We start from the raw sequence: 23,759 nt of genomic DNA on the forward strand, positions 1-23,759 counted from the left end.
TCCAAGCTGGTGGCCATTACTGCATCTTGTGGGAGCAAATTCCATAGTTTAACTATGCGCTGAGTAAAGAAGTACTTCCTTTTGTCTGTCCTGAATCTTCCAACATTCAGCGTCTTTGAATGTCCACGAGTTCTAGTATTATGAGAGAGAGAGAAGAACTTTTCTCTATCCACTTTCTCAATGCCATGCATAATTTTATACACTTCTATCATGTCTCCTCTGACCCGCCTTTTCTCTAAACTAAAAAGGCCCAAATGCTGCAACCTTTCCTCGTAAGGGAGTCGCTCCATCCCCTTGATCATTCTGGTTGCCCTCTTCTGAACCTTTTCCAACTCTATAATATCCTTTTTGAGATGAGGCGACCAGAACTGTACACAGTATTCCAAATGGGGCCGCACCATAGATTTATACAACGGCATTATGATATCGGCTGTTTTATTTTCAATACCTTTCCTAATTATCGCTAGCATGGAATTTGCCTTTTTCACAGCTGCCGCACACTGGGTCGACATTTTCATTGTGCTGTCCACTACAACCCCGAGGTCTCTCTCCTGGTAGGTCACCGCCAGTTCAGACCCCATGAGCGTATATGTGAAATTAAGATTTTTTGCTCCAATATGCATAATTTTACACTTGTTTATATTGAATTGCATTTGCCATTTTTCTGCCCATTCACTCAGTTTGGAGAGGTCTTTTTGGAGCTCTTCGCAATCCCTTTTTGTTTTAACAACCCTGAACAATTTAGTGTCATCAGCAAACTTGGCCACTTCACTGCTCACTCCTAATTCTAGGTCATTAATGAACAAGTTGACAGGTCCCAATACCGATCCTTGAGGGACTCCACTTTCTACAGCCCTCCATTGGGAGAACTGTCCGTTTATTCCTACTCTCTGCTTTCTGCTTCTTAACCAATTTCTTATCCACAAGAGGACCTCTCCTCTTATTCCATGACTGCTAAGCTTCCTCAGAAGCCTTTGGTGAGGTACCTTGTCAAACGCTTTTTGAAAGTCTAAGTACACTATGTCCACTGGATCACCTCTATCTATATGCTTGTTGACACTCTCAAAGAATTCTAATAGGTTACTGAGACAGGACTTTCCCTTGCAGAAGCCATGCTGGCTCTGCTTCAGCAAGGCTTGTTCTTCTATGTGCTTAGTTAATCTAGCTTTAATAATACTTTCTACCAGTTTTCCAGGGACAGAAGTTAAGCTAACTGGCCTGTAATTTCCGGGATCCCCTCTGGATCCCTTTTTGAAGATTGGCAGTACATTTGCCACTTTCCAGTCCTCAGGCACGGAGGAGGACCCAAGGGACAAGTTACATATTTTATTTAGCAGATCAGCAATTTCACCTTTGAGTTCTTTGAGAACTCTCGGGTGGATGCCATCCGGGCCCGGTGATTTGTCAGTTTTTATATTGTCCATTAAGCTTAGAACTTCCTCTCTCGTTACCACTATTTGTCTCAGTTCCTCAGAATCCCTTCCTGCAAATGTTAGTTCAGGTTCAGGGATCTGCCCTATATCTTCCACTGTGAAGACAGATGCAAAGAATTCATTTAGCTTCTCTGCAATCTCCTTATCGTTCTTTAGTACACCTTTGACTCCCTTATCATCCAAGGGTCCAATTGTCTCCCTAGATGGTCTCCTGCTTTGAATGTATTTATAGAATTTTTTGTTGTTGGTTTTTATGTTCTTAGCAATGTGCTCCTCAAATTCTTTTTTAGCATCCCTTATTGTCTTCTTGCATTTCTTTTGCCAGAGTTTGTGTTCTTTTTTATTTTCTTCATTTGGACAAGACTTCCATTTTTTGAAGGAAGCCTTTTTGCCTCTAAGAGCTTCCTTGACTTTGCTCGTTAACCATGCTGGCATCTTCTTGGCCCTGGCGGTACCTTTTCTGATCTGCGGTATGTACTCCAGTTGAGCATCTAATATAGTGTTTTTAAACAACTTCCAAGCATTTTCAAGTGATGTGACCCTCTGGACTTTGTTTTTCAGCTTTCTTTTTACCAGTCCCCTCATTTTTGTGAAGTTTCCTCTTTTGAAGTCAAATGTGACCATGTTGGATTTTCTTGGCAATTGGCCAGTTACATGTATGTTTAATTTAATAGCACTGTGGTCACTGCTCCCAATCGGTTCAACAACACTTACATCTCGCACCAGGTCCCGGTCCCCACTGAGGATTAAGTCCAGGGTTGCCGTCCCTCTGGTCGGTTCCATGACCAACTGGTCTAGGGAATAGTCATTTAGAATATCTAGAAACTTTGCTTCTTTGTCATGACTGGAACACATATGCGGCCAGTCTATGTCCGGGTAGTTGAAGTCACCCATTACTACCACATTTCCTAGTTTGGATGCTTCCTCAATTTCATATCTCATCTCAAGGTCTCCCTGAGCATTTTGATCAGGGGGACGATAGATCGTTCCCAGTATTAAGTCCCTCCTGGGGCATGGTATCACCACCCACAACGATTCTGTGGAGGAGTCTGCCTCTTTGGGGGTTTCGAGCTTGCTGGATTCAATGCCTTCTTTCACGTATAGAGCGACTCCGCCACCAATACGTCCTTCCCTGTCCTTCCGATATAGTTTATATCCAGGGATAACCGTATCCCACTGGTTTTCTCCATTCCACCAGGTCTCCGTTATGCTCACTATATCAATGCTCTCCTCTAAGACCAAGCACTCCAGTTCTCCCATCTTGGTTCGCAGGCTCCTAGCATTAGCGTACAGGCACTTGTAAGCAGTGTCTCTCTTCAAGTGTCTTTGGCACTTGTGGTTAGGCCTGTGGTAATTTTGCTGTTCTGAATTTATATCCTGTGCCCCTGCTCTCACAATGCCTACTTCTAGGCCTACCCCTTTTAAAATTTCATCATTCTTGTTAAAGACTGCAAAAGTTTGCCAAAAAAAGGTCACTTATGTTATAGTAGGGAGAGGTAAAGGTGTTACGGGACTAGGAGAGATACCTTTCCTCCTCTAGGATGCACACCTTAACGTGGTGAAGGGGTTTGAAAATGTTGAAGAAGCTGAGAGCAATGCCATCAGAAGTCAAGACCAAGAGGCTAGACTCCTAACAGGGTCACGCAAGGCGGAATGGTCAAAGCTGAGACACCAGACTAAGATGCATCCAGACTCAGAGGAAGGTAATGGTAAACTACCTCTGAATACCTCTTACCATGAAAACCCTATGAACAGAGTATCCCAGATGCAACACAAGATAGTGCTGGAAGATGAGACCACCAGGTCAGAAGGCACTCACCGAGCTACTAAGGAAGAACAACGGACAAGCACGAATAGCACTGTGACTAATGATGCAACCGGGTCAAAGCCGAAAGGAAGCCCAGAGGCTGATGCACACAGATGCGAAAGGAGAGTCCAGTACACAATAGGAACATGGAATGTGAGAAGCAACAACCAGGGAAAGTTAGAAATTGTCAGGCAAGAAATGGAATGCATCAGCGTTATAATACTTGGCGTGAGTGAATTAAAATGGACTGGAATGGGACATTTTCAATCAGACAACTACAAAATATTTTATGCAGGAAATGAGAAATTAAGAAGAAATGGGGTTGCTTTAATAGTGAAATGTAGCAAAAGCAATTAGGAGCTTTAACTCAAGGTCTGAATGAGTTATATCAATGAGATTAAACGGGAAACCTATTAACATAACCAGCATCCAGTATGCAGAAGTACAGGAAGAAATTGATCACACACCAAAACAAGTTGTGCTGATAATCATGGGGGACTGGAATGCAAAAGCAGGGAACAGAGAAGAACTAGGAATTGTGGGGAAATGGGGCTTAGGAGATAGAAATGAAGCAGAAAAGAGAGATTTTTTTGCAAACACATTTTTTGAGCAACCAAAAAGATGGCTGTACGCGTGGACATCACCAAATGGTCGATATAGGAATCAAATTGATTATATAATTGGTAGCAGAAGATGGAGAAGTTCCATACTGTCTGAAAAAGCAAGACCAGGAGCAGACTGCTGTACAGATCATGAACTGGTAATATCGAAAATCAGAGTACAGTAGGGCCCTGCTTTTTGGCGTTCTGCTAATATGGCGCCAGCAGGGTGATCAGCTGGAGGGGGGGCTGGAGCTTCCCGTGCTCCATCTGATCTCGCCGGAGAAGGAGAAGATCAGCTGTAGATTGCTACAGCTCAGATCAGACTCCCACGCTCGAGCTGATCGCACCGGAAGAGGGGAAGATCAGCTGTAGCGCGCTACAGCTGATCTTCTCCTCTTCGGGGCGATAAGACTCCTGCACTCCAGCAGATTCACTTTTCGGCGGAGGTCTAGAACCTAACCTGCCGTATGACTGGGGCCCTACTGTAAATCTAAAGAAGAACAAAGCAATCATAATGCCAAAATATGATTTAAATAACATCCCAGAAGAATATAAAGATCAAATAAGGAATAGATTTGAGCTTTAAACTTAGTTGATAGAGAACTAGAAGAACTATAAATTGAAGTCAGACATTATCAGGGAAGAATGCAAAAAGACAATACCTGTCGTTAAAAAGAAAGACCTCAATGGATGACTGACGAAACACTTAAAATGGTTAAAGAAAGAAGGAAAGCAAAAGGAGATAGAAACATGGTCAGAATCCTAAATGCAGTAATTCAGCGACTAGTACATAGGGACAAAGAGAGCTATTACAATAGTTATTGTATAGAAATAGAAGAGGATGACAAAGAAGGTAGAACAAGAGCCCTATACCAAAAATTATAGAAATTAAAGGGAAATTTAAACCAAGGGTAGGGACATTGAATAATCAACAGGGGAACACACTGACTGACAGAGATGAAATAAAAGGAAGATGCCAACATAAGAGAGGTTGAAGTGAGAACAATGTTTAAATTTATCAAAACTAACAAGGCACCTGGACCAGATGGTTTTGTTAGTGAATATTATAAATTCTTTAAAGACATTTTGATTCCTCCATTAACAGTACTTTTTAATGAAAGCCTACATGGAGCCCCAATTTCTCCAACTTGGAAGCAATCAAGAATAATAGTACTACCCAAACCCTTTAAAGACCCCACTAAATTAGATTCTTATCCAATATCTTTATTGAATCATGATTATAAATTATTTACAACTTTATTAGCAAAAAGATTAAATCTATTACTCCCTAAGTTGATATATCCAGATCAAAGTGGTTTTATTCCCAATCGTCAAATTGCAGATCCTATCAGAAGATTTTTAAATGTGATTTGTTTTAGTAAAAAATCAGCATCCCCTCTTGCTTTGATTTCCCTTGATATATATGTGAAGTATTTGATAATGTCTCCTGGGATTTTTTAAAATTGATTATTAAACAATGAATTTGGGTGGACTTTTTAACCAGGTCATTAATGCATTGTATACTCCTTCTCAGGCTGTGATTAATGTAAATGGAATGGACTCTCAACTGGTCATCATCAGTCGGGGAACAAAGCAAGGTTGTCCCCTATCTCCACTCCTCTTTTTATTAATAACGAAACTATTCGCAGACCATTTTAGAGAAAACCGAAGCATAGAAAGGGTGGAGATGGGAAGACAAATACATAAATTAAGTCTCTTTGCCAATAATTTGGAACTAATGGTGCAAAATCCTGAACAAGCGGCCCCAGTTTTATGCCAGGAACTAGAAGTATTTTGTTTAATATCAGGGTTACAATCAAACTATAAAAAATCGGAAATGCTTGCTACCATGTTTCCCCTGATGTCCAGAGAAAGTTGGCCTCCTCTCTGGACATCTCCTTACATAGAAAACAGATTAGGTATCTAGGAGTACAAATAATAAGGGATTTTATAAAAATGTGTTTAGTCTATTACAGACCAGTTTGGTCTGCTACCACTGCCTTAATGAAAGTGTGGGGAAAATTAAATTTATCTTTATTGGCTAGAATAACTGCAATTAAAATGACAGTGCTTCCTAAATTAACTTTTCTGTTTCTCTCCTTACCAGTATAGATGCCAGACAAGCATTTGAATATTTGGCAATGAGAAATAGAATCTTTTATTTTTTTCAAAGAAAAAAACCCAGATCAGACTACAATATTGGTACAGGCAAACAGGACAGGGGGGCTGGGGGATTCCTCATATCCGCTTGTATTATGAAGCTAATCAATTATACCACTTGATTTCTTTTTTGAGAGAAGACAAGGAAAAGAGATGGGCATCAATGAAAAACAGACTTTTTAAAGGGTATACTATAAGCTCTTTATTTTATACACAACAAAATAAACAAGCCATAGCTCAAATACAGGACAGGCCCTTCATAGCAGCCTTATATCGATGTTGGACTTGCAGAGTAAAATCAATTTCCTCATGGGTCTCTCCATTGACGCCTTTGTTCTTTCATCCACAATTTTTTAATAAATACAGAATATTTCCATGGCAAGACTGGAAGTCTAAAGGCCTTAAATAGGCTAAGGTATTTTTACAAAGATGGTAGGATGTTATCTGAGGAAGAAATTAGGGTAAACTTAAATGAAGTTCCTTTAGGATGGTTTCAGTGGTGACAACTGACAGCTTTTCTAACAAAGGAAGAAACAAAGATGCAAGCATTGAAAAAGCTATCAGCTTTTGAAATGATAGTGGTTAACACAACTTCTGTTGCTAAAGGTCAAATCTCTAACATTTATACACTATTAATAGATAAAGATATGGGCAATCTCACGGGCTTTAAACAGCAATGGGAAAATGACATACCTATAGAAGATCAGGGTTGGATAAAATTGTGGAATAGGCCAGCCTTGAATACACCTGCAACACAAGTTAAAGAACAAATACTTAAATTACCATATCGGTGGTATACACCACTCCGACTCTGCTGTCTAGAATAACAGCGTCTACTTCTCCAATTTGTTGGACAGGATGCCAAATGAAGGGTATGTATTATCACATGTGGTGGTCATGCCCCAGGGCAATGGAATTTTGGAAAATGATTTTTACCCAGATTAAAGTTATAGTTAAATGGCCATTGGACATGACCTCTCAACTGGCATTACTTAATCTGTTTGATAGAAATAATGCAGACTTTAAAATGCAAAAAAATAGTCAAGCATCTGTTGACAGCTGCTTGATTAACCCTAGCCAGGTTCTGGAGGGACCTTACTGGGGCCACAGCTGATTATTGGCATAAAAAAACCCTGACAACTGGCTGTGGCGGGGAAAAAATAGCTGCTAAATTAAAAGTATTGAGAGGGCAAGTAAAAACTGACTATTTTATAGGAAAATGGTATATTTTCATTTGTTTTGTTAATGATGAAGCTAATAATATGATCCCTCCAGCAAAATATGTATGGATATAGAATGCTTGATCATCTTTACTGTATTATGGTATCAGTCTTTGCTTGGTGCCGATACATGTTAAGAAATGAATGGAATTTGATAATGTTATGTCCCACTCAGCAGTTCCAGCCACATGATGGTCCAGCTCCCAGCATATAGCAAATTACTGGATACATATTTGACAACTTTAATACCTCTCAATTTTTTACCCCATGGCTTTCTTGCAGGGTTCAGTTAGTCAGTTAATTAGTTTAGTTTAATTTCTTGTTAATATATGGGAGGAATAGAGAGGGACTCAGATTATCGATAACAATAAGTGTAAAAGGATTTAGTATACTCCATTACCTGTAAGCAGTATATCCTGGTAAATTTCTTCTTTTACCTGATGGAGCGCCTCCAGCGTCACCAATTATGCCGCCTGACAAGATCAGCCACTCAGGGCCTTCTCTCAGTCCCACCAACTAAAACAGCTAGGTTGGTGGGGACTAGAGAGAGGGCATTTTCAGTGGCGGCCCCCACTCTCTGGAACTCCCTCCCGTACGATCTTCGGCATGCCCCTTCCCTGAATGTATTCCGCAAAGCCTTGAAGACCTGGCTTTTCAGACAGGCCTTTGGGACTTCCGGGGAGGGTTAATTTTCAGGACTAACTGCCTATTACTCTGAACTGTTATCATTCCTATTTATAGTTTCCTTGTTATATTGTATTTTATGTGTATTTTATTGTGCTGCATTTACTGCAACTGATTTGTACGTCGCCTAGAGTGGCCATTGGCCAGATAGGCGACACATAAATTAAATTATTATTATTATTATTATTACTTTGTTGTCGTGATTGCTGTATATTTTTCTGGAGTCAATGTAGATCTTTCTTTTTCTGTAAAAAAATAAATAAAACATTTATTACAAAAAAACCAACAATAGAGTATGCAGTAATTTAGAGAGAGTAATTAACTGCCCAATCTTAGGTATGTCTGCTCAGAAGTAAGCCTCAGTTCAATAGGACTTACTTCCAGGTAAGTGAGCATAAGGAACATAGGAAGCTGCCTTATCTTGAGTCAGCCCATTGGTCCATCTTGCTCAGTTTTGTCTACCCTGACTGGCAGTGGCTCTCCAGGATTTCAGACAGGAGCCTTTCCCAGTCCTAACCTAGGAGATGCCAGGGATTTAACCAAGGACCTTCTGCATGCAAAGCAGATGCTCTGCCACTGAGCTATGGCCTTTCCCTGAAAGAGCTGCTTCAGTGCACCCATCATGGGCCTCAAACCCATGACCCCAGGATTAAGAGTCTCATTCTCTGTTGATTGAGCTACCTGAGCAGTAAAGATTGTGCACCATCCAGAAATAAAGTTCTTGAACTGCAATCTGCCACATTTGGCAGTAACATTTTTTTCCAGTGGCATATTGTTATGTTATGTTATGGTTTATTTCTAGGCCGCCTTTTGGCCTAAAAGGCCCCCAACGTGGCTTACACACAAATAGAAAATCACAAATACAAAATACAAATAAAAACAACACAATTTACAAAAATTCAAGCCAACAAAATTCTAGCATTTCTAAAAAGCAATGACAGCTAAAAGCCAAAAGCATTCATCTTCCTGGTAAAGGAGAATCCCCAGAAAAATGTCACTAAGAGCAGGGGTGAGGGGGCAAAGCAGGTAGACAAGCTTGCCCCTTGATGGTCCCAGCACAGTCTCACCCCTGCAGCAGTACCTCCCAGTCTGCAGCTTCTCCTGATAAAGGTCCAGGCAGAGGAGTGGGGCAAGGTTAAATATTGCAGGTTAAAGTGTAAAAGGGGATGTGGTTACGGAGAATAGAAGGAAGTTGTGCTGTTAATATGTTTTGTGGAAGTAACATGCCAAAAGTAGCTTGTGGTTGGATGTCCATTGACACAGGGACATAGGAAGCTGTGTTATACTAAGTCAGACCATTGGTCCATCCAGTTTAGTTTTGTTTAAACTGACTGGCAGCAGCTCTATAGAGTTTCAGATAGGATTCTTTCCTAGTCCTACCTTGAGATTGCAGGGACTGAACCTGAAACCTTCTGCATGTGCTCTGTCACTGAACTACAGCTTCTTAATACAGAAGCACCTTTAATAGCAGCCAGATGAATTTTAGACAAACTGTAAAAACTTGCCAGTTCTCTGTGCAGATTTTTTTATAATATAAATTCATAACTATGAGGCTTGGAAAAAGATTGCTTAAGCAAACGTCATTAAAAATATCAATGTGTTCCTTTATAAGATGGCTTAAGCTGCACAAAATGAGCATTGTGGAGTGTTTATTTTTACAATTTTTGGAAAAATATACCTTGTTTGCCGACCAAAGAAGCAAGCTCTGCAAATACACAGTTAAAACTATTTGCAGCAGCTCCACATTTTGCTTATTTAATAACGGAAACTGCTACTGGCATTGATCCTGGATATGCAACAGAACTTGCATGGAAGTTATTCAAACCTGTATTTGAAGTAGCATATTTCTGCATAGCAAGTAAAGGAAGAATTTTTGTGTGAAGTTATTTTTTTAAAAGGTTTTCCTAAATATAATGTAATTTCTGTGCTAATTTCTTAATTGCAGCATGTCTTTCCCCAAAATGGAGATATCATGGATTCTCACTAAAACCTCCTGCTATACATTTGTACCTGGGCAAATGTGATTTGGCCCCCAGATATTGCATTTTTTGCTATTACAATTGATATAATACAATTGATTTAATAGATCTGTGGCCAGGGCATTACATTTTTGTTCAAATAAAATGGCCGTGGATGAGAGCTAAACTTGATTCCCATTCAAAAGCAACACTGCTCATCTGGGGGCCAGCAAGGAAGGTGTAAGGTGGCACAGCCTGGCCAACTGCTGGTGTTTGGCCTGGGAATATTTGTTGATAATAGTTGCCATGTTGATGTGGCAGTTTGGAGACGAGTGTGGAAGGGAAGTTTTTCTTTTGAGAACTTGTGCCACTAAAGTCTCAAAACACACAGTTTACCCCCCATCTTCCTTTCCCTCCTTCCACTCAGCATATCAACTCGTGTATTGGATTCAGTTATGTACTGCTGAGCAGTAGCAACAATTATATCAGCGGTTCTACTCACAACCCCTCTGCCCATCACCGAAGCAAACAGTAAATCTGGGCCAGCTGTTTAGGAAATAATAACCTTGCTACTGTTTTTCTCTTTTTTAAAAAAGAAAAACTGGATAGGGATGCAATGCAGTGCATTGGGAGTGCAATGCAGTTGGGAGACCACACAGCTTCTAAAGAGTTTTGGTACCAGGAGTGTGGAACCATAGGATAACTCAGAGGTTCTGTGCAGGGGTGGGAGAACACGTGTGAGAGAGTCAGTAGGAAAGGTGTCTGGAGTAAGTATTACATTGCATTTTCACTAGCTCCACTCTTTAATGACAAGGGCACATAGGGGACAGATATTTATTGGCCACAAGTGAGGTAAGTCTGATTACTCCTTATGCAAGTGCTTATAGCAGTTTGCCTGTGTCTGTAAAAGTGCAACTTTTTATAGTTCTGCAAATCAGACAGCATATGATCAATCAAGGGAGAAACTGACTGGTATCTGTTGAACCACAATTTGCTTTCCAAAACCTTGGTAGAATTCTCCGGCAGGATGAGAAAAAATACATGCCAATTTACTGAAGTGAGCGCAAGAAGAGCAGAAGACATTCTGTATTTGTTGCTTATCTTAAGTTTCCCTCAGAGGTAGATTATTCCATGGGGGTAGTTTGTTGGCGCTTTAAAGTGAGATACACAGAGTAAGCAACAATGCTTACTCTGTCTTTTTTTATTAGACTACCATGTTAGACCAAGCTTTTATACTTCACAGTACAAATGTCTTAATTAATACTGCCTTTAAGTCATAAACAATCTAAATATATAACTTTTAAATAAACCTAAATTGACTTAATCAGATTACATTTAGGACAGATGTATCAATATTCTCCTTGGGTTATATTACAACAGCAAAAGCTACCATGGTGGTTTAAGCAGTGTAGTTTAGCAACACCAAAAAAATACAGTTTGAGCTACATGATTTTCTAAAGGAATTTGAGCAATTTTTGTTTTCCCTTGGGGTAAGAAGAAGCACTTAAGATCTGTACAGACCGAGATAAAAACCTCTTCATTCCCCAGATCTGTTCAGAAACTAATTTTTTGTGTGTGCGTGTGCGTGCGTGCACTGAGATACGATGACACAAATGTGTACTGTATAACCATTGTTTCACTGAAGGTGAGAAACAACCTGGGGGAGGTGGAAAGGAGGACAGGAGACAGACTTGGGCTCCAAAAGAGTTTCTGTGAGGGCTAAAGGAAGAAGAAAAAATGAGAAAGTGAGAGAGGCTGTCTTAACTAAATAGTACAATATTTAAAATACGAGATTTGCTCTACTTGCTTCCAGGCTTCCTGTAGGCATCTGGTTAGCCACAGTGAAAATAGGATGCTGGCGTAGATGAGCCTTTGGCTCAATCCAGCAGGGCTGTTCTTATGTTTTTAAATTCTTAGAGATTCATTAGAAAAGATAATGTTGGGAAACACAGAAGGGAGTAGAAAAAGAGGAAGGCCAAACAAGAGATGGATTGATTCCATAAAGGAAGCCACAGACCTGAACTTACAAGATCTGAGTAGGGTGGTTCATGACAGATGCTCTTGGAGGTCGCTGATTCATAGGGTCGCCATAAGTCATAGTTGACTTGGAGGCGCATAACAACAAGAGATATAAAATTATTGAATTGGATCCAGAATTAAGTATACAGAATGGAGAGCTCCACTTATGAAAGGTACCTCCACTTGTGGAAGTTGCCTACACCTGATTTTGGGAGATTTCCCCCTTTTCCTCAGCCCCACTGTGCCATAGGCCACCCCATTGAGCAGGGTCTCCTGATTCTCAGTGGGGCATTTTGGAGAGGCTGGGGGCTGGAGATGGCGTGAATCTACTTCTGCCAGCTCTGTTACACACACTGGATCCAATTCATTGTTTTTCTGGAAAATTCTCTGGGAGACTCATCAGCTGAAGAAAAAGAGTAAAAATACTTTAAATGTTTAAATAAAACAAAACAGAAAGGTTGAAGTTCGCTTGGGTGTTATGATCTTTTTCTGTCATAACAAAGCAAGATCACACAAGTGAGAGGTGAACTAAAACATTTGCTGTTTACCAGTTGTTTAGAACAAGTACTTTAAGTCCAAGTTATTTGGTATTCTTATAAGTCCGTTATTATTTTAAGGCCAATCAGTTTGTTAGGGGTAAGTTTAAACTGAACTGAGATTGATCTTAATTTGCGAGCAATATTGTAGCCTTACAAGTTTTCTTGCTTGGCAAACTACTTACAAGCTGCAATATGCTGTATTAAAGGGTACATCTTTAAAAAAAAAAAAACACCCATCCCTACATGGCAATAGTACAGTGAGATGATTGGGTATCCTCTAGCAAGATATCTGTGGGCTTATTCAGGTGAGCAAAGTGTGTGCCAACTGTAGTGTAGTTTTTACAAATGAGTCCTGTAAGTCCTGATGTGAAGGGAATAGTGCTATACAGGCATACCCCGCTTAAAGTAGCTTCACTTAAAGTAGCCTCGCTATAAAGTACATGCTCCATATTCCACCATACCCTGCTTAAAGTATGCACTTCGCAATAACGGACACTTTATTGGCATGACGCTGCTGCCATCTAGTGGTGATTGCATGCAGTACAAGTGAAGATAATTGCTTCACTTTAAGTACATTTTCACTTAAAGTACACTCTCCAGTCCCATTGCATACTTTAAAGCGGGGTATGCCTGTACTCAAGCTTACACATCATTAACTGAGGAGGGAGATACTTCTTTTGCAGCAGGTGGCCATATACTACTATTTGGTAGTTTGAGTCAAGAAAATCAGGGCAGATGTGCTTTCTCAATGCGAGCGAGAGTCAAAGTTCCCAGCCTGGGGTGTTGTCATGCACGGAGGGGGTAGTTTTGCGTAGGGTGGCCAAGTGCCCTACTTTGCAGAGGGCTATCCTATGTGTCTTCTATTTGGCAGCATATCTGATCCAAGTCCGATTTAAAGGGTAACCCTCAGAAGGGAGATCAGGAGCCTTGAAGTTGCCCATCAACATTTAGCTCAACATTGTATTTCTATTGAAATTGTAGTAAATATTTATAAATTTGCATCTGTATATATATATGCAAATGTTATGCAGATATTTCCTGTCTTTGCTGGTGATGCATTTCCTCTTTTTGGCAATGTGTAAGTGGCTACCTTTGTTTTGCTGGTATTTATCTCTTTTTAAATGGATACGTTAGTACACTTGTACTGCTGTGGTATAGTGGAGAGGGGCACTGTCTTCATAAAGAAGAAAACTAATAAGGGAACAGAATGGGGCATACCCAACATAAGACTCCATGTGTGAATATTGTGGTGCACCACATTGTCACTTCTTTTTGCAGACGTATTCACTGCCGTTGCTTCTGTAGAGAATGTCAAAGCAGAAGAATAGGAAATGGCCCTTGTACACACAGCCCTACTTAAATTACTACTGTTGAACACAGAAAGAAAGCTATTTAATTTTTTTTGAAAGGTTTATGGGTTACACATAGCTAAGACATTCTTTGTACAATACTGTACAGTACTTTGTACAAAAGGTGTGTGCACCTTTTGTCCATTGTGAATAACAGACATTAGTTTTAAATTTCTGTTTTTCTCAGCAGCGTACGTGGAAGAAGGGACCTGAGCCTTTCCCTATCCTTAATATTTTTTATTTTGCCAAGGAAAGCAGTGTTTTAAACCAAAGTGTGCCATTCACAATTGATGCAAGGCATGAGTAATATGTCACCATATCAGCTCTGTTTGCACTCACGGCCTTAAGACTGACATTTTCTTAACTTGAAGTAAATATGGTAAATTAATACAGGTAATGTGCTGAATTGAATTGAAAATTGTGCTGGTTAGTTTTTGTGAGTGAAATTAATTCCTTGATATGCTGTGTTGAATGATCACATTTTGTATGTTTCATCATGCCAGTCTTTAGGTGAACAGTATTTATTTAAATCCTTTCGAGACCACTTGACTGCTACTTGAATTTTTTAAAAAGGCTGTAGAAATTACACAATCGTCTAAAACTAACTTACTATATTTGGTTGTAAAGTATTGCTTAAAAATGCCTCTCTTTTTTCCCCTTCTAGACAGACCTTGACTATGTAAATGGTGTTGTAGCAAGTCTAGAGAAGGAGTAAGTTTATTCTACATGAACTATAAGTGAAATGTTTTGCTTACCTATTGTTTCTTAAAAAGTAGTATTTTTCTTCAATATGCATGGGTTGCATACTGCTGTATATTGCATAGAGCCATTAAACAGTTTCACTTGCAAATCAGCAAATGGGATTAACGGATAATTAAACGGATTATGTTGACATTAAATAAATGGATTGCATAGCACCTACACAAAAGTTACTATGCTAGTGCTGAAGTATAGACGAGGTACCTGCATACTTTAAAAGACAGTACACAGTATGGTTTTAAATTATAGATTATGACTAGGGAATTATGGCCAGGTCTTGAAGCATTTCTGCTTTTGTAGAGGACTCGGCTGCTATTTGCTACTAGTTGCAGCTGGTGGTGGTTTGTTGGATTCTGTGAAGTGGGATTCCTGACCCTCTGGAGTGAATATTCAAGGACATAGAGAGCTTTTGTACAATTGGGTAAATCACATTCCTGGTGTGAACGCAGAACCCATCTTGCAGTCTTTGGACCCCAGCCTATACTTATAGCTTTAACTATGTTTTTGCATCAGCAATTAAGCTGATATTAAACCACCTAATGATATTATATTATGATGTTAACTTGCCCACTGCCATCCAGTGAGTGCCATGGCTGAGCGGAAATTTGAACCCAGGTCCAGCATTTGATCTACTTCATCGCATTGGGTTTCTTGAATATAGTGTGACCTAGAAAAGTATAAAATAACAAAGTTTGACTTTCTAATTATAGGTTTTCTAAAGAAATCAGTTCTGGCTTAGTGGAAGTAATAGCTCCACCTGCATCCTACTACCCTGACTTGACAAATCTAAAGGAAACATTCGGAGACTCAAAAGAAAGAGTCAGGTAAGAATTTTCTTGGGAAATGGGTGGAATAACTTTGTTCACCACTGATTGTAGATCATATTCAAAATCCTGTGAAATGAAAACTACCATATCATATATGTGAACATGGTTTATGCCAAACTAGGGTTGATGAGAATGTTGGATTTATTTTACATATTTTGTTTAGGAATATTACATTCATATAGAATAATCTGGCCCTTGAATAAACTTAAATAGGTCTCTTGGTTAAGGAAATGTGTGGATTTGGAAAAATTATTTGAGTTAATAATCTTTTAGATTTTTGTTCATGGTTTGTGTTGTATTAAATAGTAGGTATTGCTATTAAGTTGACTTTGTTATGGTCTGTGAACTGCCAGCACAACTTTGAGTTGCTTTTACTACTTTTTTGATTTGGAGTTCTGGATTTATTTTTATATCTGCTGCTGCTGTGATATTGATGTCATGAACATCACTGTATGACAGAAAGGTGTCATTAAAATATTTCATATTAGTAATAGTTGTGAAAACATGATGCCACAGCTACTCTCTGCGACCTATAGTCTAGACATTTACTTTTCTAAAATAATAAAGAGCTGGTACTATTGGGATTTTAACTAGAGGCAATGCATCATGCACAAAAGCCTCTGAGGTGATGGGGTCAGAACCTCCCATACTGGATGAGTACACAACTAAATTAGACATGGGGCCTTCTCTGGTTTTTTCAAGCATTAATATTAACATGAGCTATTTAGATTGTCACCACAGAGGAGTGTGCTGTTTTCCTGATTTGAAATCCCCGTCAAGGAATCTGGGGTCCAATCCCCTGACCCCAGGCCAATTGACCCCAGCCAGGCACACCCCATGCCTCCCTTACGAGGGTTGCATTAGACAAAATGCCAGCCCTGTAAGGTAGGTAGACTGCCACCACCCCTTAACTTGGTCTCCCACTCTGAGTGAAGGGGAACTCAAAGTACCAATGGACTGGCAAAGATTTCAAGGAGCAAGGGCCAAACCATTCACTCACTGCTCTGGAGCCTCAACCCAGCCCAGTTCAGTAGCTTAGCGGTCAAGGTACCGGTTTCAGAGCCACAGCTCCCAGGCAACACACACCAGTTAATATAAAGTAGTTTATTAGCGAAAATATAAGTGCATATAAAAAAGCAGCATATAATTCCTTTAAGCCAAACACTCTTAAACAGAGTTTTAGGCATAGTCTTCTATACAAAAATACAGTGAGAAAGTTCCACACAGACATAAAATAACCTAAGCTAAATACAGACATGAAAGTATAAGAGCTAGTCCCCTTGGCTCCTTATACCAATAGACATCACACAGGTAATTCAAGATGGAATGGGGCCACTAGCTTAGTCCCTCTTTTATGGGAATTTGCCCAGAAACAGCAAGAGGCCAATCATAACACCTCTTGATGATGGAATAGTCCAGAAGTTCACTGCAAGGGCAGGCCTACTAATTTACGGCTACTTAGGCCTCCTGACCTTGGTACCAGGCAGTACAGATAAGATATAGCTGCCTCCCTTTTAGACCAGCAAGCTGCAGGTGGACTGTATGAGACACTCAAATTTTTCCCAGCTTAAAGCATCCCAGAAGCCTTGGACAAATGTTCCTGAGGGACTGCTTACTCCCATATGTACCTGCCCGGGATTTAAGATCATCTGCCTCTGGTCTCTTCTGCGTGCCTGGAGTGAAAGATGTTAGATTGACAGGCATGCGGGAGAGAGCTTTTCAGCTGTGGTCCCCAAGCTTTGGAATACTCTACCTCAAGAAGTCCACTCTGCTCCCTCCCTGTTGGTTTTCTGGAGACTTCTGAAAACGATCTTGTTCTGGAGAGCCTTTGGGAGGGATTGAAGGTAGAGCCTGACACTGATTTTATGCCTTCTGCATTAAATTTTACCTGTGTAGTCCCTTTAGTATGTGTGTGTATATGTGTGTGTATTTTATGTATTTTAATTGTATTTTATGTATTTTAAATTTATTTGAATGTTTTTGTGATTTCACTGTTTACAATTTTATTATGTACATGTTTAATTTTATTTTTGTACGCAGCCCTGAGTGCCCTATTATAGGGTAGAAGGGAGGGATATAAATATTTTAAATAAATAAAATAAACCTAGGCAAAATACCCCCACAATCACTCCAGGCTAAGCCATTTTACTTTGGCCAACCTTAGCTGTTCCTAACAACCTCCTCCATGCTAGTTGTCCTACAGAGCAAATCATACAGGTACTTGAGAACTTGTTGCTGCTTGGTGAGGTCTTGTAGTGAGCCTCAGCTAGACAGCAGTTAGCTTGGCAGGAGTATCCCTGCAATGAAAAACTTAAAAGGCAGACTGGTGAGCTGCTTCTAGCAGGCCAATCCCCAAAGGGTTGACACCAAAGGGGAACTTTCCCTTTGGATATTTCCACTTTAGGGGTCACCACAATGATGAGGTTGCTACCTCCTGAGACCTTGTCTATGGCTCTTAGCCTGGATGAATGTATGTTGCTTGATGAGAGAGTATAGAAGGAAGGTTACTGGCTGCGGGGTGAGAGCCCACAATATCAGTGTGAGAGCCAGGGTGGGTGCATGTGTGCTACCCCAGGCAGGTGAGAGGTGGGGTGGAGTTCTTGTATGTTTGAAGATTGAGTCTCTGATCCAAACAATTGGATGCAGGTGCATCATCTAGAACACAGTGATGGTTTTTGTGTGTGTGTGTTGGTGATATTCTCTCGTCTGTCTAATTTAAATTGTTAGGTTAGCTTAGTTGTATTGTTTTATACAATGTGGATTGATTTTTTTTGTATTGATATTATGATTATTTCTAATTGCTTCTAATGTGTGTTTTGAATTGTTATACTTATCCTTATTGTTCATATGCAATGTTGTGAGCCACTTTGAGCACTCTTTTCTGGAAAGATGACATACAGATAAACAGATGATGATTATACTCATGGTTTGTGTGTGTATATACATACACAGACAGGCAACAGAAGTACCTGTGTGCTTTTCTCCCTTGAGTGAGAAAAACACGAAGAGGGTGTGTGTCAATACTTATTGGGAAAATAATATTGGGGGGAGGAGACATATTTAAACCTCAGGTGTTGCAGGCTCAATCCAATGAGAGGCAGCTGTGAGTACTCTGCTTCTCCTCAAAGCTGCCCTCTGCAAAGGTTGCACATGGTGCACATCCCTCATGCTGCTGGAGAATATTTCTGACCACAAAGGGCAGCATACAGTAAGTAGTCCTGAGCCAACAGGACAGTTATGCCAAATGAGGGGGAAGCAAGCACGCAGGAGACCTCTGGGAATACGCTGATGACTTCCCTAGAACTGGCCTTCTCAGAGACTTCAGTGAACTGGCGAATGGGAAGATCCTTAAGAAGCTGGTGCTGCTTCTGCTATTGCCATCCACCTGTGTGAGAGGGACAGAGTGAACTTCCATCCTCCACAGATTCCTCTTGGATACCCACTTTATTATAGTTACTGTATATCCTCATTGTCTACTGAGATGTTCAGTCTAGCAAACTATCTATCTAATTTCAGATGGCGGACAAAGCAAAATCTGGATTATTGTTTTCTTATGATGTATGCACAGAAAAAGGGTGTTTACTACCTTCAGGTAAACTGATTTTGTATTTTAAGGGTGAAAACTAATATCCAGCCATGCTCCAGCACATGATTTAAGTAAAGTTATTTAGGCAAGCTGCAACTGAGGCATAACATATGGGAACTGGTCAAATTTATAAGGGTTTTATAGATAGACTAAACAAAAAAATCAAGCCAACTGAGGGTATACATGTATATATCTTAACTTTTTAGGTAAATAAAGCTAAAAGAAGCCAGTTGATTTATAGTTGATTTTTCTCTTCTAATGTTTTAATTTAACATTTAAAATGCATTAGTTTAAATACTTCTTTCCAGATTTCTAATTGCTAAGCTAAGCCTTTTGTTTATAACTTCAGAAACAGCTGTAATTGCCAAGGTCATGCTTTGTAAATATGCTTTAGTTCATCACATATGGCTTCAATAAGGCCACAGTTAAAAAAAGACTGATATGCACATGCTTAGTTTCACACACTCTGTAAGTAGCTGATCCTAATTCAGTGAATCTAATTTGCTCCTATAAAACTGAGCAGCTGTGTCATTTCTTGCCTGAATAAGGTTTAAGGGCACTATTTATAACAACCACAGAGCTGCACAATTGTTATTTTTCCATCTCTGGTTTAGATCCTACATCATCAAAGTGAATTTGGACTTTTAGCAAGGTCTTTAGTGGCTTGGTTTAGGTGTTACATGTCTTAGTTGTTGTCGGAAGAGAAATTTGGACAAGGGGGAAAAAACGCAAGGCTGTAGGATGCTCTTGGTTTCCAAACCATGGTTTGATAACAGGAGAGAAGCTGACTGAGTAAATCTAATACTTGCGGCCTCTCTTCACACAGGCACATAAAGCTTGCCCTGAGTGTATCTTATCCTTTAAGTAATACTCCTGCTGTGTTCTGCCACATATAAACCTGGTCATACCATATCCTGTGTGCCCATAAATAATGGGATTGCAAGGAGGAATGGACAGAGTTGCTTGTGTGGCAGGAGAATTCCTTGACTTTTTTTAAAAAAATCCCTTTTTACATGCATATGGCTTTTTGGAAGATTATTAGATTCCGATAGCATCCTTGTATAACTGTAGCCCAGGACAATAAACAACTTTTTAAAATCCCATAGTGTATGGTATTTTGCTATGAAAACCCTTTAGTGGGATGGTCCCAACATGGTTATTCCATGTGATAATTCTAATAGTGTAAATGGATTTTTAAAACATGGCCACAGAGTAACAGCAATCTCTAATTTGCCACTGAAGTTATTGGGTTGTGTTCAGTTGTGACCCTCTGCTAATTGAAGACACTTCGATCTAGTGGAATAATGGAAATGAGGGGGAGATGATTTCTGCTGTTTCCCCAATCCCACTTCAGCCTTCTTTGCACACATACACGCTTAAATCTGCTGCAGAGATTTGGGGAACCCCAGTAGTAAGGGGTACCATCAGGAGGAAGAGGAAATTTGTGGAAATGGGGTGTGTGTGTGTGTGACCCGCTTTAGCTCATGGCAGCTTTCACTGGATTGAAGAGTCTATGATGCCAGTGTTCTTCAATTTTGGATCCGCAGATGTTGTTGGATTACAACTCCCCTGGCCCCTTGACCAGCAACTAAGATGGCTGGGGATGTCAGGAATTGTAGTCCACGAACATCTGGGGAGCCAAGGTTGAAGAACAGTCTTCTATACTAATGAGATTACTTCACTGGATACAGCCCTTGATGTCCAAATGTGTATTTGACTTTGAAATGTGGCTTACCTAAAACTCTGTTTTCCTATTCCCTCCCCCCCTTTCTTTTGCTGGTCTTGCTGTTGGTTCCCTTAGCTTGAGGATGACATTGTTGTCAAGCAGAATTACTTCAGCACAATAAAAAACTTCGCACTTCAGTTGTCATCTGAAGATTGGATGATTCTTGAATTTTCTCAGCTTGGGTTCATTGGTAAGAGATATTCCTCTTTAGCAGGTTTGAAATGGGGAGGGGGGAAAGGAAGAATAAAGCACTTTGACAGAGAATCCACAAAAATATCCCTGCCTACTTTTTAAATATGGAAATGCAATAAGTTTGAATGTTGTGAAATTTCCAGTGTAATTCCACAGTCAGTTATATGCTGATTGTTGTGACATAATCCAGTTGCTGAAAGTTAGAATAATTCTATAGTGTGGCTGCCCTGTCAAAACATGACAAATTTCTATATGATTTGAATGGGCATCAGTAATTTAAACTATTTCACATGGAAGTAAGATGTCCTCTTATGAGAGGTTTCCTATTGTCTCTTTCCTGCCTCTTTCAAAACCAGTGAGTTAGAATTTTCCTCTTGGAAACCTTTCCTTTTTAATATTGCATTTTAAGGAAGCAGGGATAGAAGACCCTGGGCCGTTCCCAACTGCAGTGTTACACTTTCTTCCTACTTCATTAGTGGCATTATAAAATAGCATCTTGATTCGGAGCTCCGTGTGTACTTCTACAAGTATGGAGCTGCCCCATTCACTTGGCTGAAGAAGACAGATCCTCTACTTTCATGGAGATGCCCCTACCTTTGAAGTGAACAGAGCAGCCCTTGTGGGTAGGGGAGCTCCATCTGCAATCTGTACAGCTCCTGGATGTGCATAAAGTCTCTTGATTAGTCTAGAAGAGGAATCTGAAACATTAGAGTTGTAATTCTACCCCAAAAGCATGGATTGTGACTTTCAGTGCAGATTATGGGAATCAGTTTTTTGAGAACTGTAAACATTAAAAGAATAATGTTTTAAAGCATTCTTGAAGAAATGGAGGGTGGGGAAAACATAACACATGATCAGTTTTTGTTAATATCTCTGAAAGCCAATGAGGGGACTGGGTAACTCCCAAAATCCTTAGCCTCCACAAAATCATCAGTCCCCATCCCTCTGCCTCTACAAATCTCCTGTTCCAAATTCTTTGAATGCCAACTTTTATTTTACCAGCTTCTGTGAAGATTATTTAAAAAGAACAACTCACCAAATCTTCAGTGAAGAGTTTTTTGAGTACCAGATCTAATCTACTGCATCAATTTCTATTACATTTTATTCATATTAACTAAAGTTGCTCTTTGTAGCACCAGGCTGGATTTGCAGTTATAAAGCACTAGATAACTATTGATATAACTTCATTTTCTTTACAGGTAAAATGTTTCAGTCTCCAGATATTACACTCATTGTAGAATTCATATTTATGTTTTATAAAGAGAAACCCATTGACTGGCTCTTGGATCACATTCTTTGGGTGAAAGTTTGCAACCCTGAGAAAGATGCAGTAAGTTCTATTTAAATGTTTAATATTTCTGACAAATGCTGCATTATATGAATGGCCCAGTTTGCATGTAATACAAAGCCAAATCATGGCCTAGTGTGAACAAGCAAATGTGCAGGCTCCTGGAGAGGAAAGGGTGGCTGTTTTGCTCCTCCCAGGTTGTTTTGGTGCTATGCTGCTGAGAAATGCCATGGTTTGCCTTAGTGCATGGGTGGAGAACCTCTAGCCCTCCAGATGTTGCTGTGCTACAACTACCATCATGCCTGATCTTTGGCCATGCTGGCCCCGGCTGATGGGTATTGGAGTCCAGCAACATTTGGGGGCCACTGCCTGGTTCTCCATCACTGGCTTAGCATGTCATCTGAACCCTGGCTCATGGCTTAGCTCTTTCCAAACAAACCACAAGCTGTAAACTGTAGGACAAACCTTGGTTACAGCTCATGGTTTGTCTGGAGAGAGCTGCACCATGAGTCTGGTTTTGAATGACATGCTAATCCAAACGATGGCTTATCTCAGCACAGCACAGCAGTAGAATGACTAGGGAAGAGTGGTTTAACTTAGAATTATATGTGAACAAGAACAATGTAAGAAATCACACCTGACAATGCTTCCAGGCAGGAGTTTATTGTGGTATCTGTGCTGCTCATGCGCGCAAGTTATTTGTAGCATTTGTACAAGATTGTCATCAAAATGCCAGTCCATACTTCTTTTTACATTTAATCCAGGTTTTCCCTTACTGCAGAAAATCCAGGAATTAAAAATAACCCATTATATATCTGCAGTCTCTGCTGGTGTGAAAGCTCATGACTGCATTTTTATGCGCTGTTTGTCACATGTATGGTGGTGTTTCAATGGATGACCTCTGACTCAACACCCCTTTTCCTCATTCTTTGAGCACAACCTAGCCACTTTGTTTCTGATGGCCCAAATGATACAAATGTGTCCTATTTATATCATTTTTAAAACATCTTGCTTAAGACTTTATCACTTTTGCGCAAGTCTTAGATAAATATCACTCTTGAACAAGACCTAGCAGAAGTCTTCATTTTGCTTATTGTGAAACATGATAGCTAAGGAAGTTGCATTTGTACTTCCTGGAATTTTTTAGGTTCAAAAAATACTTGCATGCGTGCCCAGAACAGAAAGGAGTGGGAAGGGGTGACTGAAGGGAGGGACAACAAAAAGCACTTCTGGATCCATTCTGTCAAGTTCCACCCACTGGTGGGGATGGCACGTGAAGGAATAGCAGTGAATATAAATAAAGATGGGTGGGAGATAATGTGCCAGAAATGCACACAGAAAAATTGCAACTGAGTGACAATATCAGGGCCCCCATCTGGAAACACCATAAGGGGAAGGGGGGGAGTGGTGTCTATTCTTTCCATTCACCTGTTACAGTTTTGCATAGCCAAACAGAAGCATTTATTATTCTGTGAAATCTGGGAGAAGCTATGAATTGCCAGTCATTATCCTACACAGAATCTCAAAGGGGAAATGGCTTACAATCTTAAGGGGGAAATGGTTTAATGATGTGCAACAGTAGTGGACACAAACCATTTTCTTGTTTCTTC

The 23,759-nt window shown here is 40.0% G+C and overlaps 1 protein-coding gene across 8 annotated transcripts in view; it reads left to right on the forward strand.

The window, feature by feature from the left end:
• Nucleotides 1–23,759, forward strand: part of MGAT4A (alpha-1,3-mannosyl-glycoprotein 4-beta-N-acetylglucosaminyltransferase A) — a 112,835-nt gene that overhangs the window by 71,307 nt on the left and 17,769 nt on the right. For 7 of the 8 annotated variants that reach the window (XM_061626894.1, XM_061626893.1, XM_061626895.1 and 4 more), the window contains 5 exons: nt 14,436–14,482; nt 15,241–15,354; nt 18,874–18,949; nt 20,745–20,859; nt 22,061–22,191. In XM_061626894.1, coding sequence (XP_061482878.1) covers nt 14,436–14,482; nt 15,241–15,354; nt 18,874–18,949; nt 20,745–20,859; nt 22,061–22,191 — 483 coding nt within the window. The remainder of the gene's footprint in view (nt 1–14,435; nt 14,483–15,240; nt 15,355–18,873; nt 18,950–20,744; nt 20,860–22,060; nt 22,192–23,759) is intronic. The other variant, XM_061626898.1, reaches the window with a different exon arrangement.

Source organism: Rhineura floridana, chromosome 5 (genome assembly GCF_030035675.1).
Source record: "Rhineura floridana isolate rRhiFlo1 chromosome 5, rRhiFlo1.hap2, whole genome shotgun sequence".
In the NCBI taxonomy this organism is placed as follows: domain Eukaryota; kingdom Metazoa; phylum Chordata; class Lepidosauria; order Squamata; family Rhineuridae; genus Rhineura; species Rhineura floridana.